The sequence below is a fragment of the Pinus tabuliformis genome, chromosome 9 (assembly GCF_031772625.1).
Source record: "Pinus tabuliformis cultivar Carrire ecotype Pingquan chromosome 9, CPIR1, whole genome shotgun sequence".
Taxonomy (NCBI): Eukaryota; Viridiplantae; Streptophyta; class Pinopsida; order Pinales; family Pinaceae; genus Pinus; species Pinus tabuliformis.
Window position 1 is genome coordinate 1895412985 of NC_142307.1, and position 17095 is coordinate 1895430079.

The window sequence follows — 17095 nt, forward strand, 5'->3', positions numbered from 1 at the left end:
ATACACATAGATTCATTCTATGTGCAACCAATCTAACAATGACATAGAATGTTGTTCTAAGCATGCATATATCCTATGTCGAGCAACCCACATAGATCAACTTTATCTTGCAACGCATCCAACAAAAATAAATCAACAAATATTTGGGGGATTACATGATATTTTCAAAGATCCCATGGAAGTAATTTTACATTCCTAGGTTTGAAGTCACATTGATCTTGTTCCCAAAGCTCCATTACTCAAGAAACCCATACAAATTATTGCTAGAGAATGAGAAGATTTTACAAGAAAGGAACAATATTTTATGGAAGGCATGGGACAAGTTGATTGCTTCTCCATGCAAAATTTGTAATGTAGTCATGCTAAAGAAGGATAAAGGATGACATTTGGCACTTCTCCATTAATTAGCACACCCTCTACAATACCAAAATTAGAATAGATACCTACTTTCTCACATTGAAAACCTTTTGGACACTTTGAAGGGGGATATATTTCCCAAGATCGAACTAAATCTAAGTGACATCAATCTCATGTGTAACTATATTTAAAGAGAGATGTCTAATCTTGTAGAAATCTTCCCTCAAGTTACTTGAATCTAATGATACTAAAAGTTAGAGTTCCCATTGATCTAAAATTATTGAATTTTTGAATATATGAGTCAATTTAGAAGTGGGGAAAGCCCCTATTAGCATTATTCCATTATATATGGGCATCATATCATGATAAATCTATGCTTATGGTTGAAATTTCTATTATATTCTTATTAAATTTGGTTAGAATGAGAGTCTATTTTCTATACGATTAGTTTACATTTATTTAGAGGCTTAAATGTTGTCAATTAAGGTGAATGATGGATTATATGGTTATTATTGTCTAACAACAAAAATAAAGCTATATAATAATAATCACATTATAGGCTTCCATATTAACCATCATCTATATATAAGTAAAAATTTAATAGGTGCAAGGCTAGGTGAAAACCCCAAGGAACATGTTCTCATTCTAAAGCTCGTACCCAAAGTAAACCTTAGATTCTTGAAGGCACAAGGGCAGGTCAACAAGCTCTTACAATAATACTTATTAAGAGCTCAACTTGTCACTAGTGAGAATTTACAATAATATACTTATTAAAGACTCAACACATCACTCGCTCAAATTTCCAACACTATACTCATTATAAACTTAACATATCCCTTACACATGAGAAAGATAATGCTCCATACCAAAACCAATAAATTAGACACAATTAACAATCTAACCATATATATACATACATATACTATCATTAATTCTCTACAACTAAACACATATCATTTATTGTTATTAATATCTCTTTATATATATGGTTTTGGTTATTATATATATATGTTAATAACGTGTATAACCTGAATAAACAATATTACTTCCGCGTCTTACCCTTAAAAAAACGATCAATTAATATTCAAACATCTTAAAAAATATACATTATTAAAATTTACATATAAATCATATAGCCGTTGAAGGACCTGCATACTCTATTTAACGGATCACTCATATTTGTTTCTCAACTTGTCCTGACGATGAACCACACTAGTTGGTTCGAAACGCGTCGACAAATGATTCTCTATGTGATTTTGCTGAAATCTCTAACAATCAAGTATGGATCACAGAAGTCTAAACTCTTTAATAATTTCCCTGCACGGAGAAGCCACTGCTAAAAAAGTTCATCATTTCGAAAGGGCACGCATGCAGGTCTCGAAGTTGAAATCAAATCTAGCATTTCTAAAGCATTGCAGGGACTCCTCGGTTATTTCAACATTTGCCAAAATTAAACATAACCTTAATATACCTGGTAATCTTGGCATTTTTCTGAAGGCTAGCTTAGGGTTGGTTAGAGCTGAAATTTGTAGAGTTAGAAAAAGTCTCGACCTGGTATCCCGGTCCCTTCTGGCTTCGCATTTGGAGCTTTCCAATTTTTTCACCGCGTCCCTCTAGGCAAAGATAGATGCCTGTTCTGCTCTGAAATCTCAGCATTTGGAGGAGTTACTCAAGCAGCGGCAATCCGCTAAGTTTCTCAAACTCTCCAAATGTTTCACTGCGTCACGGGGTTTCGTTCCTCCTTTTGGCAGCCAGGTTTCGAAAGACCAGGTTTCGGCCCTACGTTCATGGGTCTCGGGCTCTACCATAAATATCTGCTCGGACGCGCATGGCCCCATCGATTCAGAATCCTGTCTGAGGGATAGATCTCCATTTCAACCGTCCAGCATAAATCGTGTTGTATCAAGCACCTCGGCCTTACCTGCGCAGCAGCAAACGAATGGTGAGAACGTGCTGGCTCGTGTAGATAGGGTGGGTTTCGGTGAGCCTCCAGTAATAGGCGTGGATGGGGATGTATCAACCTGCTCGGCCTTACCTTCTCGGCAGCAAATGAACGGTGAGAACATGCTGGCTCATGGAGACAGGGCGGTTTTCGGTGAGCCTCCAGGTACGAATCCCTTGTGCGCGCCTTTTGTAAACGATGTGCCATATTCTTCTTTTAAAAGTGAAGCTCACACGAATTCAAACATGTTAAATAGGCGTGACTTATGCTTAAGAGTGAATATGGATGGTATTGAGATTGATTACTTTAATAATAACGATAACAATTGTAATGATTATAATATTATGGTAGATTATAATAACATTAATGATAATTATATTAATAATAATAATATTAGGTACGTTAATAATAATAATAATAATATTATTATTATTATGTATCACTTTAATAATAATAATAAAGGGTATGATATAGGACAGAGTCAGAATAACGATAACATTAATAATAGGGGAGGAAATAATGATATTAACGATAATAATAAAAATAATATTTATGATAATAATAATAATAAGGTGTATGATAATAATAGGGAAGGAAATAATGATATTAATGATAATATTAATATCGATGAAAATAATAATAATAAGGTGTTCGATATAAAACAGAATTTTAATAATGATAATAATAATATAAGAGGAAATCATAATATTAATAATAACATTAATATCGTTAAAAATTATAATAATAATAATAACCTTGATTTGGGGAGTAATTCTCACCCTCTACCAACCAACAATAAGGTGATCAATCTCTCTAGCTTTTACTTTCCCCCATCTGTCTTTAGTCTCTTAAGTAAGGGTCTTAATTTTTCCTTAGCTCCGAAAAAAATTCAGTTGAAGACATCATCTGCAGTGTGGAATTTGGTATTAAGAGCCTTCCGGATAAAATTAAGGACACGATTAGGCAAGATTGTGCCGTGGCCCTTAGGAAGGCAAAACCGCCCCGTAGTAATATCAGCAAAGCTGAGTTTGAGGCTCTGAAAACCTTAAACCAAAATCACAATATTGTTGTCCTAAAAGCCGACAAAGGTGGGGCAGCAGTCATCCTTAACAAGGATGATTACCGATCCAAGATGTTGGATCATCTTAACAATAGTGGAAGTTACAAAAAGCTGTCCAAGAATCCTTTAAAGAAGGTTTCAAAGGCAGTTGCTCTTGCTATCAAGTCCTGTAATTTTACTGATTCTTTTTCCCAGAGGCTCATAGAAAGCAACCCCATCACCCCTAGGATCTATGGCCTTCCAAAGATCCACAAAGAAGGGGTTCCCTTAAGACCTATTGTCAATACCATCGGTGGTCCTACTTACCTTCTTGCAAAATTCCTTGCCTTAAAGCTTAGACCATTGGTTGGCTGCACAGAGTCCTTTGTAAAAGACTCTGCGTCGTTTGTTGATGATCTTAAGAAGGTGAAGCTTGACCCCGATGATATTCTAGTTAGTTTTGACGTAGTCTCCCTTTATACTTGTATTCCCATCAATGAGGCCATGGAAGTTATCAATAGGCTCACTGACCCTGATACCGCTCGGTTAGTTGAGTTATGTCTTACTTCCACCTTTTTTAGCTTCGAAGGAGAGTTCTATGAGCAAACTTGTGGGGTGGCCATGGGCCCCCCCATCCCCAGTCGTCGCAAATCTTTTTATGGAAGATTTTGAGTCTAGAGCTTTGTCCTCAGCCCGTCTCTTGCTAAAGCTTTGGAAGAGGTTTGTAGATGACACTGGTGTCGTTTGGTCTCATGGTCATGATGAGTTGGATCTCTTCTTCCGTCATCTCAATGAACAATCCTCCGCCGTTCACTATGGAAAAGGAAGCCAACGGTTGCCTTCCCTTCCTGGATGTTCTCATCTCAAAGAATATTGATGGTTCCTTCTCCCACCAAGTCTTTCGAAAAAAGACTCACACCGACCAATATCTCCATGCCAGCTCTCATCATTTCCCTGCTCAGAAGTTAGGCGTTCTCAACACGCTAGCTACTCGTGCATTAAGAATTTCTGATGAGAAAAACTTAGCGAAGGAGAAGGCTCATCTCTTGGATGTCTTCGTTAAAAATGGTTACAGTAGACATCTAGGTCAAAAAACCTTCCTCAAGGCCCGGAAGGAGCCCTCTATCCAAAAAGATCCTAAAGACCGGATCCTTGGGGTACACCTCCCCTACATCCAAGGAACCATTGATAAGATCGCCAGGATTCTTAAGAGGCATAATATCCCCTCGAACTTTAGACCTCTTAACACCATCCGTAGCTCGCTGAGATCTGTTAAAGATCCGGTTGACCCTAAAGACATGAAAGGGGTCTATGTCATTCCCTGTTCTTGCGGGGCCCCATACATTGGTGAAACTGGTCGCTCAATTAATCAAAGGATCAGTGAGCATGCAGCAGACTTGAGGCATGGTAGGGCCAAGTCCTCAGCCCTGGCTGAGCATGCTGAGAAAACTAAACATCAAGTCTCTATCGAAGAGGCTCAAGTTATTGCAAGAGTGGCACAATTTCACCATCGAAAATTGAGGGAAGCCCTTGAGATCGAGAAAAGACCTTTGAATCTCAATAGGGATGACGGCTGGAAGATTAGTAGGTGTTGGATCCCAGCCCTTTTACCTTAGCCTCTTCTTCGCCTAACTCCTCTCTATTGGTTTAGCTGGTCATTGTTTTCTCTGGATATCATTGGTTTAGTAATAATAATTTCACCCTTTTAATTATTCACCTTAGACCTAGATTATTAATAATTAACTAATTGCAATTTTATTCATTTCGCTCATATATTAAAAAATAATAATAATAATAATAATAATTAAAAAAGAAATAAATAAATAATAAAATAAAATAAAATAAAAAATAAATAAATAAAAATAAAAACAAAAATAAAATAAAAAAAGAAAAAAGAAGAGAGAAGACGAAGAAGTAAATAAATAAATAATAAAATAAATAAATAATAAATAATAAATAATAATAATAAAAAATAATAATAAAAAATTATATATATATATATATATATATATATATAAACAAATAAATAAATGAAAAATAATAATAATAATAATAATAGAATATAAAAATAAAAAAATAAATTACCCTAATCTATTATTGATAATAATATAGTAATATTAACTTGAGGTTAATATAATACAATAATATTAATATTACTGTAATTAATTAATTAATTAATTAAAAAATAATAATAATAATAACTAAAATAATAAAAATAATAAATATATATATATATATATATATATATATATATATATATATATATATATATATATTATTTTTATATATTTTAACTGTTAAAGGACTTTTTAACCATTGACTGTTCATATAGCATTTTATATAGTCGTTGAAGGGCCTGCCTACTCTATTTAACAGATCGCTCATATTTGTTTCTCAACTTGCCATGACGATGAACCACACTAGTTGATTCGAAACGCGTCAACAAATGATTCTCTATGTGATTTTGCTGAACTCTCTAACAATCAAGTATGGATCACAGAAGTCTAAACTCTTTAATCCTAAATTTACCTTTAGTTTATAGTATTTAATTTCATATTAAGATATTTTATACAAAATATCATCTAGATATTGTACAAGATATCATCTAGGTATTGTATAGTGCATACTGATATTATGGAATCTTTTATGTAAAATTTCGTCCCCAAAATCGTTAATCATTATTATATGATCAAAATACCTCTATCAGTGCCCCCATATTCCATGCATTGCCCTTTTTTCTCTTACGTTATTTACTCTCTTACTCCTCTCTTTCAACCCTACTTGAAAGTTGAATTCATCAAAATTTTCTTGTTCTCTGTGGAATATTTCCGGGTGTTCACACATTAATCTTGATTGATACTCTACTTCACTTTTTTGCAATTATTCTTGAATTCATCAAAATTTTTCTCGTTTCTCCGTGGAACATTTCCTGCGTGTTCACACATTAGTCTTGATTGATACTCTACTTCACTTTTTTGCACTCATTCTTTACTTAACCGACGCAAACCTTTGATAGTGTATGACGCTGTTAAAACTGCAATACAGTATACGTATTTCTGATTGCCTTAGTGATTAGTATTTGGGTTTTATTTATTTTCTAGTTAAATTTGTTTATTTTTGGAATTACAAGTCTTTATTAATTATTTATTTTAAATAAAATATTAAATCTATATATATTAAAAAATACATTTTCAACCCTATAAAATCAATTTAAATTTAACCAAAAATTATTTCTGCACTAATATGATCTTTGTATACTCATGACCCTCTCCTCCATATAACCTCCCTTATTTGTCGCGGTTCTACAGCTTACAAATCTGAATGTGCAGTTAACCAATCTGAATCATCGACCAGAACTTAGATTCTATTACACTGAAATATAAATATTTCTCCAATTAGCATAGTCACACAATTTCAAGAAAATCTTCTGGGGGAGGAAATAGGTCTAGGATATTCCCTACAAACAAAGGAAGGAAGATATTTTATATGCATGTAGAGGAAGATTGATCGAATACAACACGGATTTAATCTAAGAACTAATGGAACTGTGCAGAGAGACTTAATCGAGTCCTTGCAATTACTTATACTTGAACTTAGGCCTGATTTTTGCCCCTTAAAGCTTCGACAAATAAATCTAAATTCTTGTTAGAGGACCCTTCGTCGAGCATCACAGCCTCCTTCACAACCTTTCTCATAGACTCGATCTTCAATCTCAGCTTATCTTGTTGTTCTGTATCCATGAATTTCTTGAGTGTTCTTGCGACTTCATCTCTTCCCAACAGTGCTCTATTGTTTTGGAACATCCTGCAACTCCCACCCAAATCCATGGCCACTCCCCATTCTTCCACAATCAACCTTCTGTTTACGCATTGATCGGTCAATAATGGAAACGCCAACATGGGTTTTCCCAACCATAAGCTCTCAAGTATGGAGTTCCATCCACAGTGTGTAAGAAATCCACCCACAGAAGGATGAGATAAAACTTTTAGTTGAGATGACCATTGAACCACCAAACCCTGATCTCTGGTTCGCTCCACAAATCCTTCCGGCAGAATGTTTTCAGCTCCGGACTCAACCATATCGGCACGAAGCACCCAAATGAACGGTTGCTTGCTTTCTAATAATCCCATGGCCATTTCTTCAATTTGGTCTCTAGAAACATGAGCATAGCTGCCGAACGAGATATAGATGACTGAGCTATTGGGCATGGAGTCAAGCCAGCTGGTACAGTCCGACTCAGGCCACATGCTGGTCCCATTTGTCTCGACCTTGACACTTTTCTCATCAAGAAAGGCTGAAGGAAGCAGAGGACCAACTGACCAAAACGGCTTTCTCAACTGCAATTCTGCAATCGTTCGGCTCTCAAATTCCTCCACTGTATTAGAGACAACCCAATCGGCCCCATGAGCAGATTGGAATGCTGCGTATATTACTTTGTGCAAGACAGTTGACACATCCAACTCCTGAAGATAAGAGGGAAGATCTGTTATCTTCAAAGCCGAAACTCCAGGGATGTAGTTTATTAACCTCTCATGCTCTGCAAAACAACAAAACCATTTTCAAATTGTAACAGTATATTGTTGGATTGCATAAATAATCCAGTGTAAATTTGTGTGATCGACTTTTCAAATGTATAACAAGATTCATTATCATGACCAATTTTTGGAGTATTTCACATCTATAACAAGAATCATTATCATGACTAATTTTTTTTGGGAGTGTTTCAAATCTATAACAAGATTCATTATTATTTGTATTTTCGGACTTTTCACAAGATTTCAAATCTATAACAAAATTCATCATCCGAACAAATTTTTGGAAAAAAATTATTAAAAATATTAACATGATGGACTTTTCCAATCTCCAACAAGATTCATCATCCCGATCAAAGAATTTTCATCATCCAGATGAAGGTTCATCATCAAAACCAATTTGTGGAAAATATTCAGATAAAAAGGATCAGTAGAAGAAACTACCATTGTTGAGAAATGGATGATGGCCATTTTTCACCAGCAGATCCCAATGATAATAGATGGAGAAAACAACCGCTGGCTCTGTCCAGAATGAAGCATGTGGAATCTGAAATTTCTTGGCGACGCTATCACACCAAACAAAAAAGGTGTCAGCAATGAAACAGGATACAGGGGGCTCCTTTGTATTCAGATGGGCGAGGAACTCCTCAACGTGCAGAATCATATTAGTCCGCAAGGATTCCGCAAGCTCGTCATGATTCAACGATCTGTCAAATTCCACGGGCAGTCCATCGCCAACCTGAGCAGAGCGGATGTCGAGGCCCGAGCTCCTGGCAAAGGAGATCAAAGGATCCTCGCCGTTATGGCCTTGATGATGTTGGCATGGCAAGATTCTGTATTAACAAACGTGACAATAACGCCCTTGGCTGCAAGCTTCTTTGCGAAATTAAACATGGGAATAATGTGGCCCTGCAAGGGAAATGCAAACGCAACCACATGCAGAGGCCTGCAACACCCGTCATCGCCATTGCTATTGCCGACTCCATTCAGATTGCTCATTGTGCCGTGCGCTATATGATTCAGTCTCCTCCTCCCCTTTGTAGATTTCAGAGCTACTTTGTGTTATCAATAATAGCTAGTAGGGTGGGCGTCCTTATCATATCATATCTCTGATTCCTTCCTTTTTCGTCTGTTATGACAAGTGCCGTGTCCTGCATTTTCCATGTATACCTGTTATGCGGGAAGATGCTTTGAAGAAACATAAAATATTTACGCATTTTCCATGTATACCTGAAGAAACATAAAATATTTACGCATTTTCCATGTATACCTGTTATGCGGGAAGATGCGTTGAAGAAAAAAAAAATATTTACACTTCACAAGATTTAAGGTTTAAGATAGTTTATGGGACACGCTGTTTTACCATCTGATTTCTGCATTCAGCTCTTATATATGCAACATGACAATGACCGCTTTTAACTTTTCAATATTTTTTTGGTTGAATAAACTATCCTAAGAGTTAACATGACAATGACCGCTTTTAACTTTTCAATATTTTTTTGGTGGAATAAACTATCCTAAGTGTTATCTGTTAGGATATTTAAATTACGGTTAAATGTGGTGTGGGGGTGGTCTTTCGGAATTTTTGGTCGGAATGTGATGTGGTTCAGTGTGGGAGTGGTTTTTTTGGAATTTTAGTTGGGAATGTCGTGGAATAATTTTTGGTAAGATTAATTTTTTTGTTATTTAAAATGGAAGTTGTTTATTTATTGAGTAAATTGGTTTGGAGATTGGAATTCGACTATTTTTTTTCTTAAAAATTTTAATGGTAAGATTGCTTAAATCTTGTTTTTGATGGTGGAAAGCGATTTAACACCATCAAAAACTCTAAGGGCACCCAAAATCTTGAAGCTTGAGAGTTATCCCTGAGATTTCCAAATTTTTTTGCAAGATTTGACCAAAATCTTGCTAGCAAATCCATTGCTTTCTGAGCCAATTTACTACATTTTTAGACTATGCTTTTAAGATGTATTTTTGATTATATACATATAGATTCAGCATCCTGAAAAATTCCTCGTGTACTTTTGATTGTGCATATAATGTAAGAGCCATATCCTAGGGTCTGCCTACAGATCTAATTTCTTCTGAAATTAAATGCGATAAGAGGCGATAACTTACTTACATGGCTTTTAAACAAATATCATTTACATTCTAATCAACATAAATTAAGGTGAATATTTCATTCTAATAAACTTTACAAGAGTAGTCTATGGAGGAATACCTGTACCGGTGGCTGATGGAGATACCTTTGCCCTGCTACTCTTGCTGAACGCTCCTCTTGACGGACCCAACTGGATTTACCTCCGAGCCAACTAGGAAATAATCCCTAGCCCAGGAAATCTCCACAGGTTCCCTAGGGCCTCCAAAAACACAACAAACCCAAACAATCACAACCAACCCCACAATCATAAGCAAGACCCAACATCCCCCTTTCTCCCTTCCCCCTTCCCTTTTTATACCCTTCTTCCTTTCTCCATCTCAACCACCTCTCATTAATGCCATTAACTTCTCATTCATCCTTACAATTGACTTCTCTTCTCCCAACTAAAGCTGGGAGTACATTTGGAAATGTGACATGAACATAAAATTGGGAATTTAGTGGGAAAGGACCATGTCTTCTCCCAAGTAAATCTGAAAAGTACATTTGGGAATGTGAGATGAATATATATATATATATATATATATATATATATATATATATATATATTGATAATTAAATGGAGAGGATTATGTCTTCTTCCAAGTAAATGTGAAGGTACATTGGGGAACATGAGATGTAATTACATGAAGAGGACCATGTCTTCACCCTAGTAAATATGAAGGTACATTGGGGAATGTGAAATGAATATATATATATTGATAATGAGTTGGAGAGGACCGTGTCTTCTCTCAAGTAAATATGAGGGTACATTGGGGAATGTGAGATGTAATTACATGGAGAGGACCATGTTTTCACCCTAGTAAATGTGAGGGTACATTGGGGAATATATATATTGATAATGAGTTGGAGAGGACCATGTTTTCTCCCAAGTAAATGTGAGGGTACATTGGGGAATGTAAAATGAATACATATATTATTTGAAATAATGGAAGGAGATCATATCCTACCTAATATTCAATTTGAGTTGGTAAGTGGGGAATTTGAATAATGGAAATCATGAATTTTATATTAAACCAATATTTCCCAATATTTTCAGATAATGTAAACATTAACAAAATTTGCAGGATAAGATTTAAGTGGGGCATTACATACACCCCTCCTTCAGAAAACTTCGTCCCGAAGTTAGAATGAAAAGATGCAAGGTGTTTGAAAGCATAGCAAACCAGAGAGAGTTATAGCAATACAATTTGATAAGTCACACAATGACATTACTTCCCATCAAGAGTATCAAACTGATCTATATCCTCCTATCCATCCTGACCTACTTCCGTTCTCACCCTATCTATCCTTTGCTACTTTATCAGTGGCAACAACCATACTAACCACTGATAAAACCAACATGGTGGAAGTGTCAAATACATCGACCTAACTTCCCCAGCAGGCAACTAGCAATCGCCATCACACGTCTAGGGGAGCGTGTCCACCACTGCCCTCCCACAATTCCAGGTTTTGGAGGATACATGGTGGGAAATGCCTCCACCCCTCCTACAGAACTAGGGTCAATATCCTAATATGGACCACACTAGAGAGCTGGTTCATGTTGAACCTCAAGACCTTTTCAAATCAAACCTTCTAAAATATTTTTGTATAAGGAGCCCAGGACTGTGATTTTCTGAACAATAAAATCAGCCTTGTGAGGGCTTATTGAATCAAACCTTTGATCTTTTAGGTTAGGGTTTGTATACCCCTCAAAAGTCTTCGTTTTCCTTTAATAAGATCCAAGACTTTACAGAATTTAACAAGGAGCTCGGTCTTTGAAGCCTAGAACAGAGGTGATATTTTTCCTTGCTAGGGCCAGTGATATGACTGATCTTGACGAGGAAGTAGACTACGCAAAATTATCAACAAACCTTTCAAAGATTGATCTTACTCTTGCTTGGGCTTGACCTTTTAATCGTGATACTTGTGGTCGTGATTATGACAATGTTTTCGGATCAAAATGTTCATATTCCGTGGGAGGAACCATCTAGATATGGGGAACCTCCTATGAGAAACCCGAGGGCTCTTTTGGAGTACAGTATCAGTGCTAGTGCATCACAGTATGGTGAGTCCACTAGGCTTGAGAGAAGCTACCAAATAGGCTATAGTGTAGTGCTACAATATTCATATGGTGTATATGACGGACACCAATCTAGTGTGGGTTTGAAGGTCCAGATTTTGAACCATGCTCTGATACCATGTGTAAGAGCCCTATCCTAGGGTCTACTAACAGATCTAATTTCTTCTGAAATTAAATGCGATAAGAGGCGATAACTTACTTACTTACACGACTTTTAAACAAATATTATTTACATTCTAATTAGCATAAATTAAGGTGAATATTTCATTCCAATAAACTTTACAAGAGTAGTCTATGGAGGAATACCTGTACCGGTGGCTGATGGAGATACCTTTGTCCTGCTGCTCCTGCTGAACGCTCCTCTTGACGGACCCAACTGGATTTATCTTCCAGCCAACTAGGAAATAATCCCTAGCCCAGGAAACCTCCATAGGTTCTCTAGGGTATCCAAAAACACAACAAGTCAAAATAATCACAACCAACTCCACAATCATAAGCAAGACCCAACATCTCCCTTTCTCCCTTCCTCCTTACCTTCTCCATCTCAACCACCTCTTATTAATGCCATTAACTTCTCATCCATCCTTACAGTTGACTTCCCTTCTCCCAAGTAAAGCTGGGAGTACATTTGGAAATGTGAATTGAATATAAAATTGGGAATTTAATGGGAAAGGACCATGTCTTCTCCCAAGTAAATCTGAAAAGTACATTTGAGAATGTGAGATGAATATATATATTGATATTTAAATGGAGAGAACTATGTCTTTTCCCAAGTAAATGTGAGGGTACATTGGGGAATGTGAGATATAATTACATGGAGAGGACCATGTCTTCACCCTAGTAAATGTGAGGGTACATTGGGGAATGTGAAATGAATATATATATATTGATAATGAGTTGGAGAGGACCATGTCTTCTCCCAAGTAAATGTGAGGGTACATTGGGGAATGTGAGATGTAATTACATTGAGAGGACCATGTCTTCGCCCTAGTAAATGTGAGGGTACTTTGGGGAATGTGAAATGAATATATATATTGATAATGAGTTGGAGAGGACCATGTATTCTCCCAAGTAAATGTGAGGGTACATTAGGGAATGTGAGATGAATACATATATTATTTGAAATAATGAAAAGAGACCATATCCTACCTAATATTCAATTTGAGAAGGTAAGTGGGGAATTTGAATAATGGAAATTATGAATTTTATATTAGACCAATATTTCTCAATATTTTCAAATAATGTAAACATTAACAAAATTTGCACGATAAGATTTAAGTGGGGCATCACATAGCTTGACAGTTATCCCTCGGATTTCTAATTTATTTTTGCAAGATTTGACCAAAATCTTGCCAGCAAAATCCATTGTTTTCTGAGACAATTTACTACATTTTTAGACTATGTTTTTAAGATGTATTTTTTATTATATACATATAGATTCAGCATCCTGAAAAATTCCTCTTGTACTTTTGAGTGTGCATATAAATTCCTCATCTTCAAAAATATTAAAAAACTCCATTAAAACAGTCACAATATTGATACTTTAACTCAAGCTTGCGATTCAAACAAATCCTGGTAAATTGTACATAAATTCAACCCAAAAAGATATTTAAAAATTTTCCATTAAAACACTAACATTACTGAAAGTTTAATTAAACCTTGTGATTAAACAAATCAGTAAATTGTATCTAAATTCAACCCAAAAATATCATTAAAAAAGCTCCCTTAAAACTCTCAAATTGATTATTAAAATTTGTCAAACTTATGATTTAAACATCACTTGTACACAAATTCAACCCAAAAATATCTTTAAAAAAACTTCATTAAAACAATAAGATTACTCAGTCTTCAGATCAAACTTATGATTTAAACAAATAAAAACACTCACAAAAGTATAATAAATAGAGTATGGGCAAGAAATTATCTTCCACAGGAGCAAGGTGCTAAGCATGGGTTACAGGTGGAGTCCCAATCGCGGTCAAGTTGCTTGGCTGTATTCATCATGCCTTCTTCGAACTATATTATTGGGGAGAGAAAGCAGCATGTGACATGCACAGGTTTTAAGTGACAATGGGGCCTTAGGAAAGTGGGACCTCTATGTTGATGGTCACAGGCAGGTTTTCTCTCAGATTGACAGGAAGGTATTTGGAGTTATTCATCTTTGAAAAGCGAGGGAAGAAATTGGTGATGAGTAGAGGCAGGCCTTCCAAGTCAGTGTAGAAATGGGTGATGAGTAGAGGCAGGTTTTCTTTCAGATTGACCGGAAGATCAGTGGAGTCATACATATTTGGAAAATTTGGGTAGGAATTAGTGATGAGTACAGTCAGGCTTCCCCTCAGATTGACAAGGAAGTCAAGTGGAGTGATGCATCTTAGGAAATTCTGGGTAGAATATCAACGCAAGTTGCTCACTTTGGTACGATACCTGGTTGTACAAGTCGAAGCATTGACACTCTCAGGATACTTCCACAGGACAGTTCTAGGGAATGTTTCTTTGGATGCCAAAAATTATTTGGATAATAAAATATGATATTTTCGAAATTCTGCAGATGACCAGATGTCCTGAAAATGAAGTGTCATTGGATAATAAAATATGATATTTTCTAAATTCTGCAGATACCAGATTTCATGAAAACAAAGTGTTAGGTATAGATAAAAAGCAAATGCAAAATCTCTTTTCTATATATGTAAATAAATTACAAATTAAATTTTAAGGAAGTTCATAAAATATTACCATTAATTTTTTTTTTTTTTTTATAAAAATATCTAAAATATCAAAATTATTGGAAATTATTTTATATATTAATTTGATAAAAAAATAAAATATTTTTTTTGGTAGAAATCACATAAAAGAAATTTTTGACACTCTTTTAGAAACAATAAATGTGATTCATCATTAATTAATTTCATCATTAATCAAAATTAAAAAAATTAGTTAATTTGATTAAAAAATATCTAAAATATCAAAAAAAAAAAAAAATAATTTATATATTAATTTAATATTTTAAATTTAATTTTAATGTGATTCTCAAAATAAAAAAAAATCATTTCAATTCAATTATTAAAAACTTAATTAAACTAACTTCCAAAACTTATTATTATTAAATATATTTATATTAACATTATTATATAATAATACACCTCTCTTAATCATTAACCCATATTATATAACCTTGCACAAAGAAATGTTACCTTCATTAACCTATTTCATATATATCATATTTGGTTTTTCTGGAAAAATCACTTTTTTTTTTTCACTTCCAAAATAGAATGTTCTGGAATTATTAAATAACATTTACAACATTATGTGAAAAATTTTTAACGTTAAAAAAATAATAATGGATACATTCATCATTATAAATAACATTTACAACATTATATATAATAAAAAGTACCGATTTTTTAAAATATTATAATAATTTTTTTAATTATTAAACATTTTATTATTTTGAAAAGAAAATCTCACTCTTTAATTTATAAAATATGTAAAAAAAATATTAATTATTATTTATTTATTATAAATATACTTTTTAATTATTATTTTTCCAATATATTTATCTTTAAAAACAATATTTAAAACATGTTATTTATTATGTATAAAAAAACTCTTTTGATCTTTGGATTTGATTTAAATCTTTGTGTAACACACCTTCAATTTTTTATTTTTTTTATCATAGTCTTGCTATTAAGTGTTATAATCTTGTCCTCATATTCTATGTGTATTGGATTCATATGCTATGTGGATTGGATTAACACAATTTACATTGATGGTTGACAAAAATTGTATTCACGAAGATTGTTTGAAATCACATTCACTAGGTTTGAGTGGGTATCGATATTTTTTTTGACTTTATTGTTTGATTTTATATTTTTTAATTTTATTATTTGATTTTATATGTTCACAGTTATTTCTATTTTTTTGATTTCATATGGTTCACAATTAAATAATTGTTTGATTTCATATGGTTCACAATTATTTGAATTGCTATGGTTAATAATAACTTAATTATTTCAAGTTTGTAATAAAAATTTAATCTATGGTTCACAATTATTTGAATTGCTATGGTTAATAATAACTTAATTATTTCAAGTTTGTAATAAAAATAAAGATTAAGTAATATTTTAATGTTGGAAATATTTTAATTTATTAAATGTATATTTTAATATATATATTTTCAAATATATATATTTTAATATATATTAAATTTAGATATTTTATATTATATATTGTATTTGTTATAAAGTATATATATTTTATTGTATATTTGAAATTATATGGTATATATTTTAGTTATACATTTTAATGATTGCAATATTATGATCACTTTTTTGCACATAAGGCTTAGGTCAACTTTATTGAGAATGAAAGCAAATTGGAATCACATAAATGTAGTTAGTTATTTGTATGAGATACATTCTCTAGATTCATTTTCACATATTTTCTCTACATTCATTCTCACATATTTTAGTGCATTTTGTATTTTATCTTAATTTCTTTTAAGTGGTTTAGTTTAAATTGATCATTCAACTCACTTTATTAATTTTATTGGTGATTTGGTTAATTTTGATCACTTCATAATTTTTATACTATGCCCTTGCTAAGTCATAAGTTTTCAGCTAGATGTTGACTTTTGAGCTATGACACTATGCTACTAGATTTGAACTTGGGACTAACTTAAATAACTCCAACCATTGATCTCCTCCTCTAGATTAATAGAAATAAAAATATATATGAATATACATCATGTGCACACTTTTGATAATACTATTTTCTTTCTTGTTAATTATTATGTGTGAGCATCTTCTTGCAACATTAGTAGAGTGCTCATAACAATTAATAACAATGTATTAAGATCATGGATTTTCAAAATCATTCTAGCATCCTTTAGATTTATATTTCTAATTAGAATCTTTCTTCAAGTTTTCTAAGTTGTGAGAGTACGGTCATAAGATGAAGATTTTCCCTTGGGGAGATGTAGACAACAAAGAGTTCCTAAAATTTTGTT

General features: G+C 33.6%; 1 protein-coding gene and 1 pseudogene across 2 annotated transcripts; one reads left to right on the top strand and one right to left on the bottom strand.

The window, feature by feature from the left end:
* Positions 1-4153: 4153 nt before the first annotated feature.
* On the top strand, positions 4154-4954 carry LOC149156515 (uncharacterized). Its single transcript, XM_089444773.1, has one exon. The coding sequence runs from the start codon at positions 4154-4156 to the stop codon at positions 4952-4954; it is 801 nt and encodes a 266-aa protein (XP_089300899.1).
* A 1752-nt stretch (positions 4955-6706) lies between these two features.
* LOC149156516 (UDP-glycosyltransferase 86A1-like) lies at positions 6707-8893 on the bottom strand (annotated as a pseudogene). The gene is made up of 2 exons (XR_016263371.1): positions 8315-8893; positions 6707-7875 (listed from the first exon to the last, which is right to left on the bottom strand). The product of XR_016263371.1 is annotated as a UDP-glycosyltransferase 86A1-like (transcript).
* Between the last annotated feature and the right edge of the window lie 8202 nt (positions 8894-17095).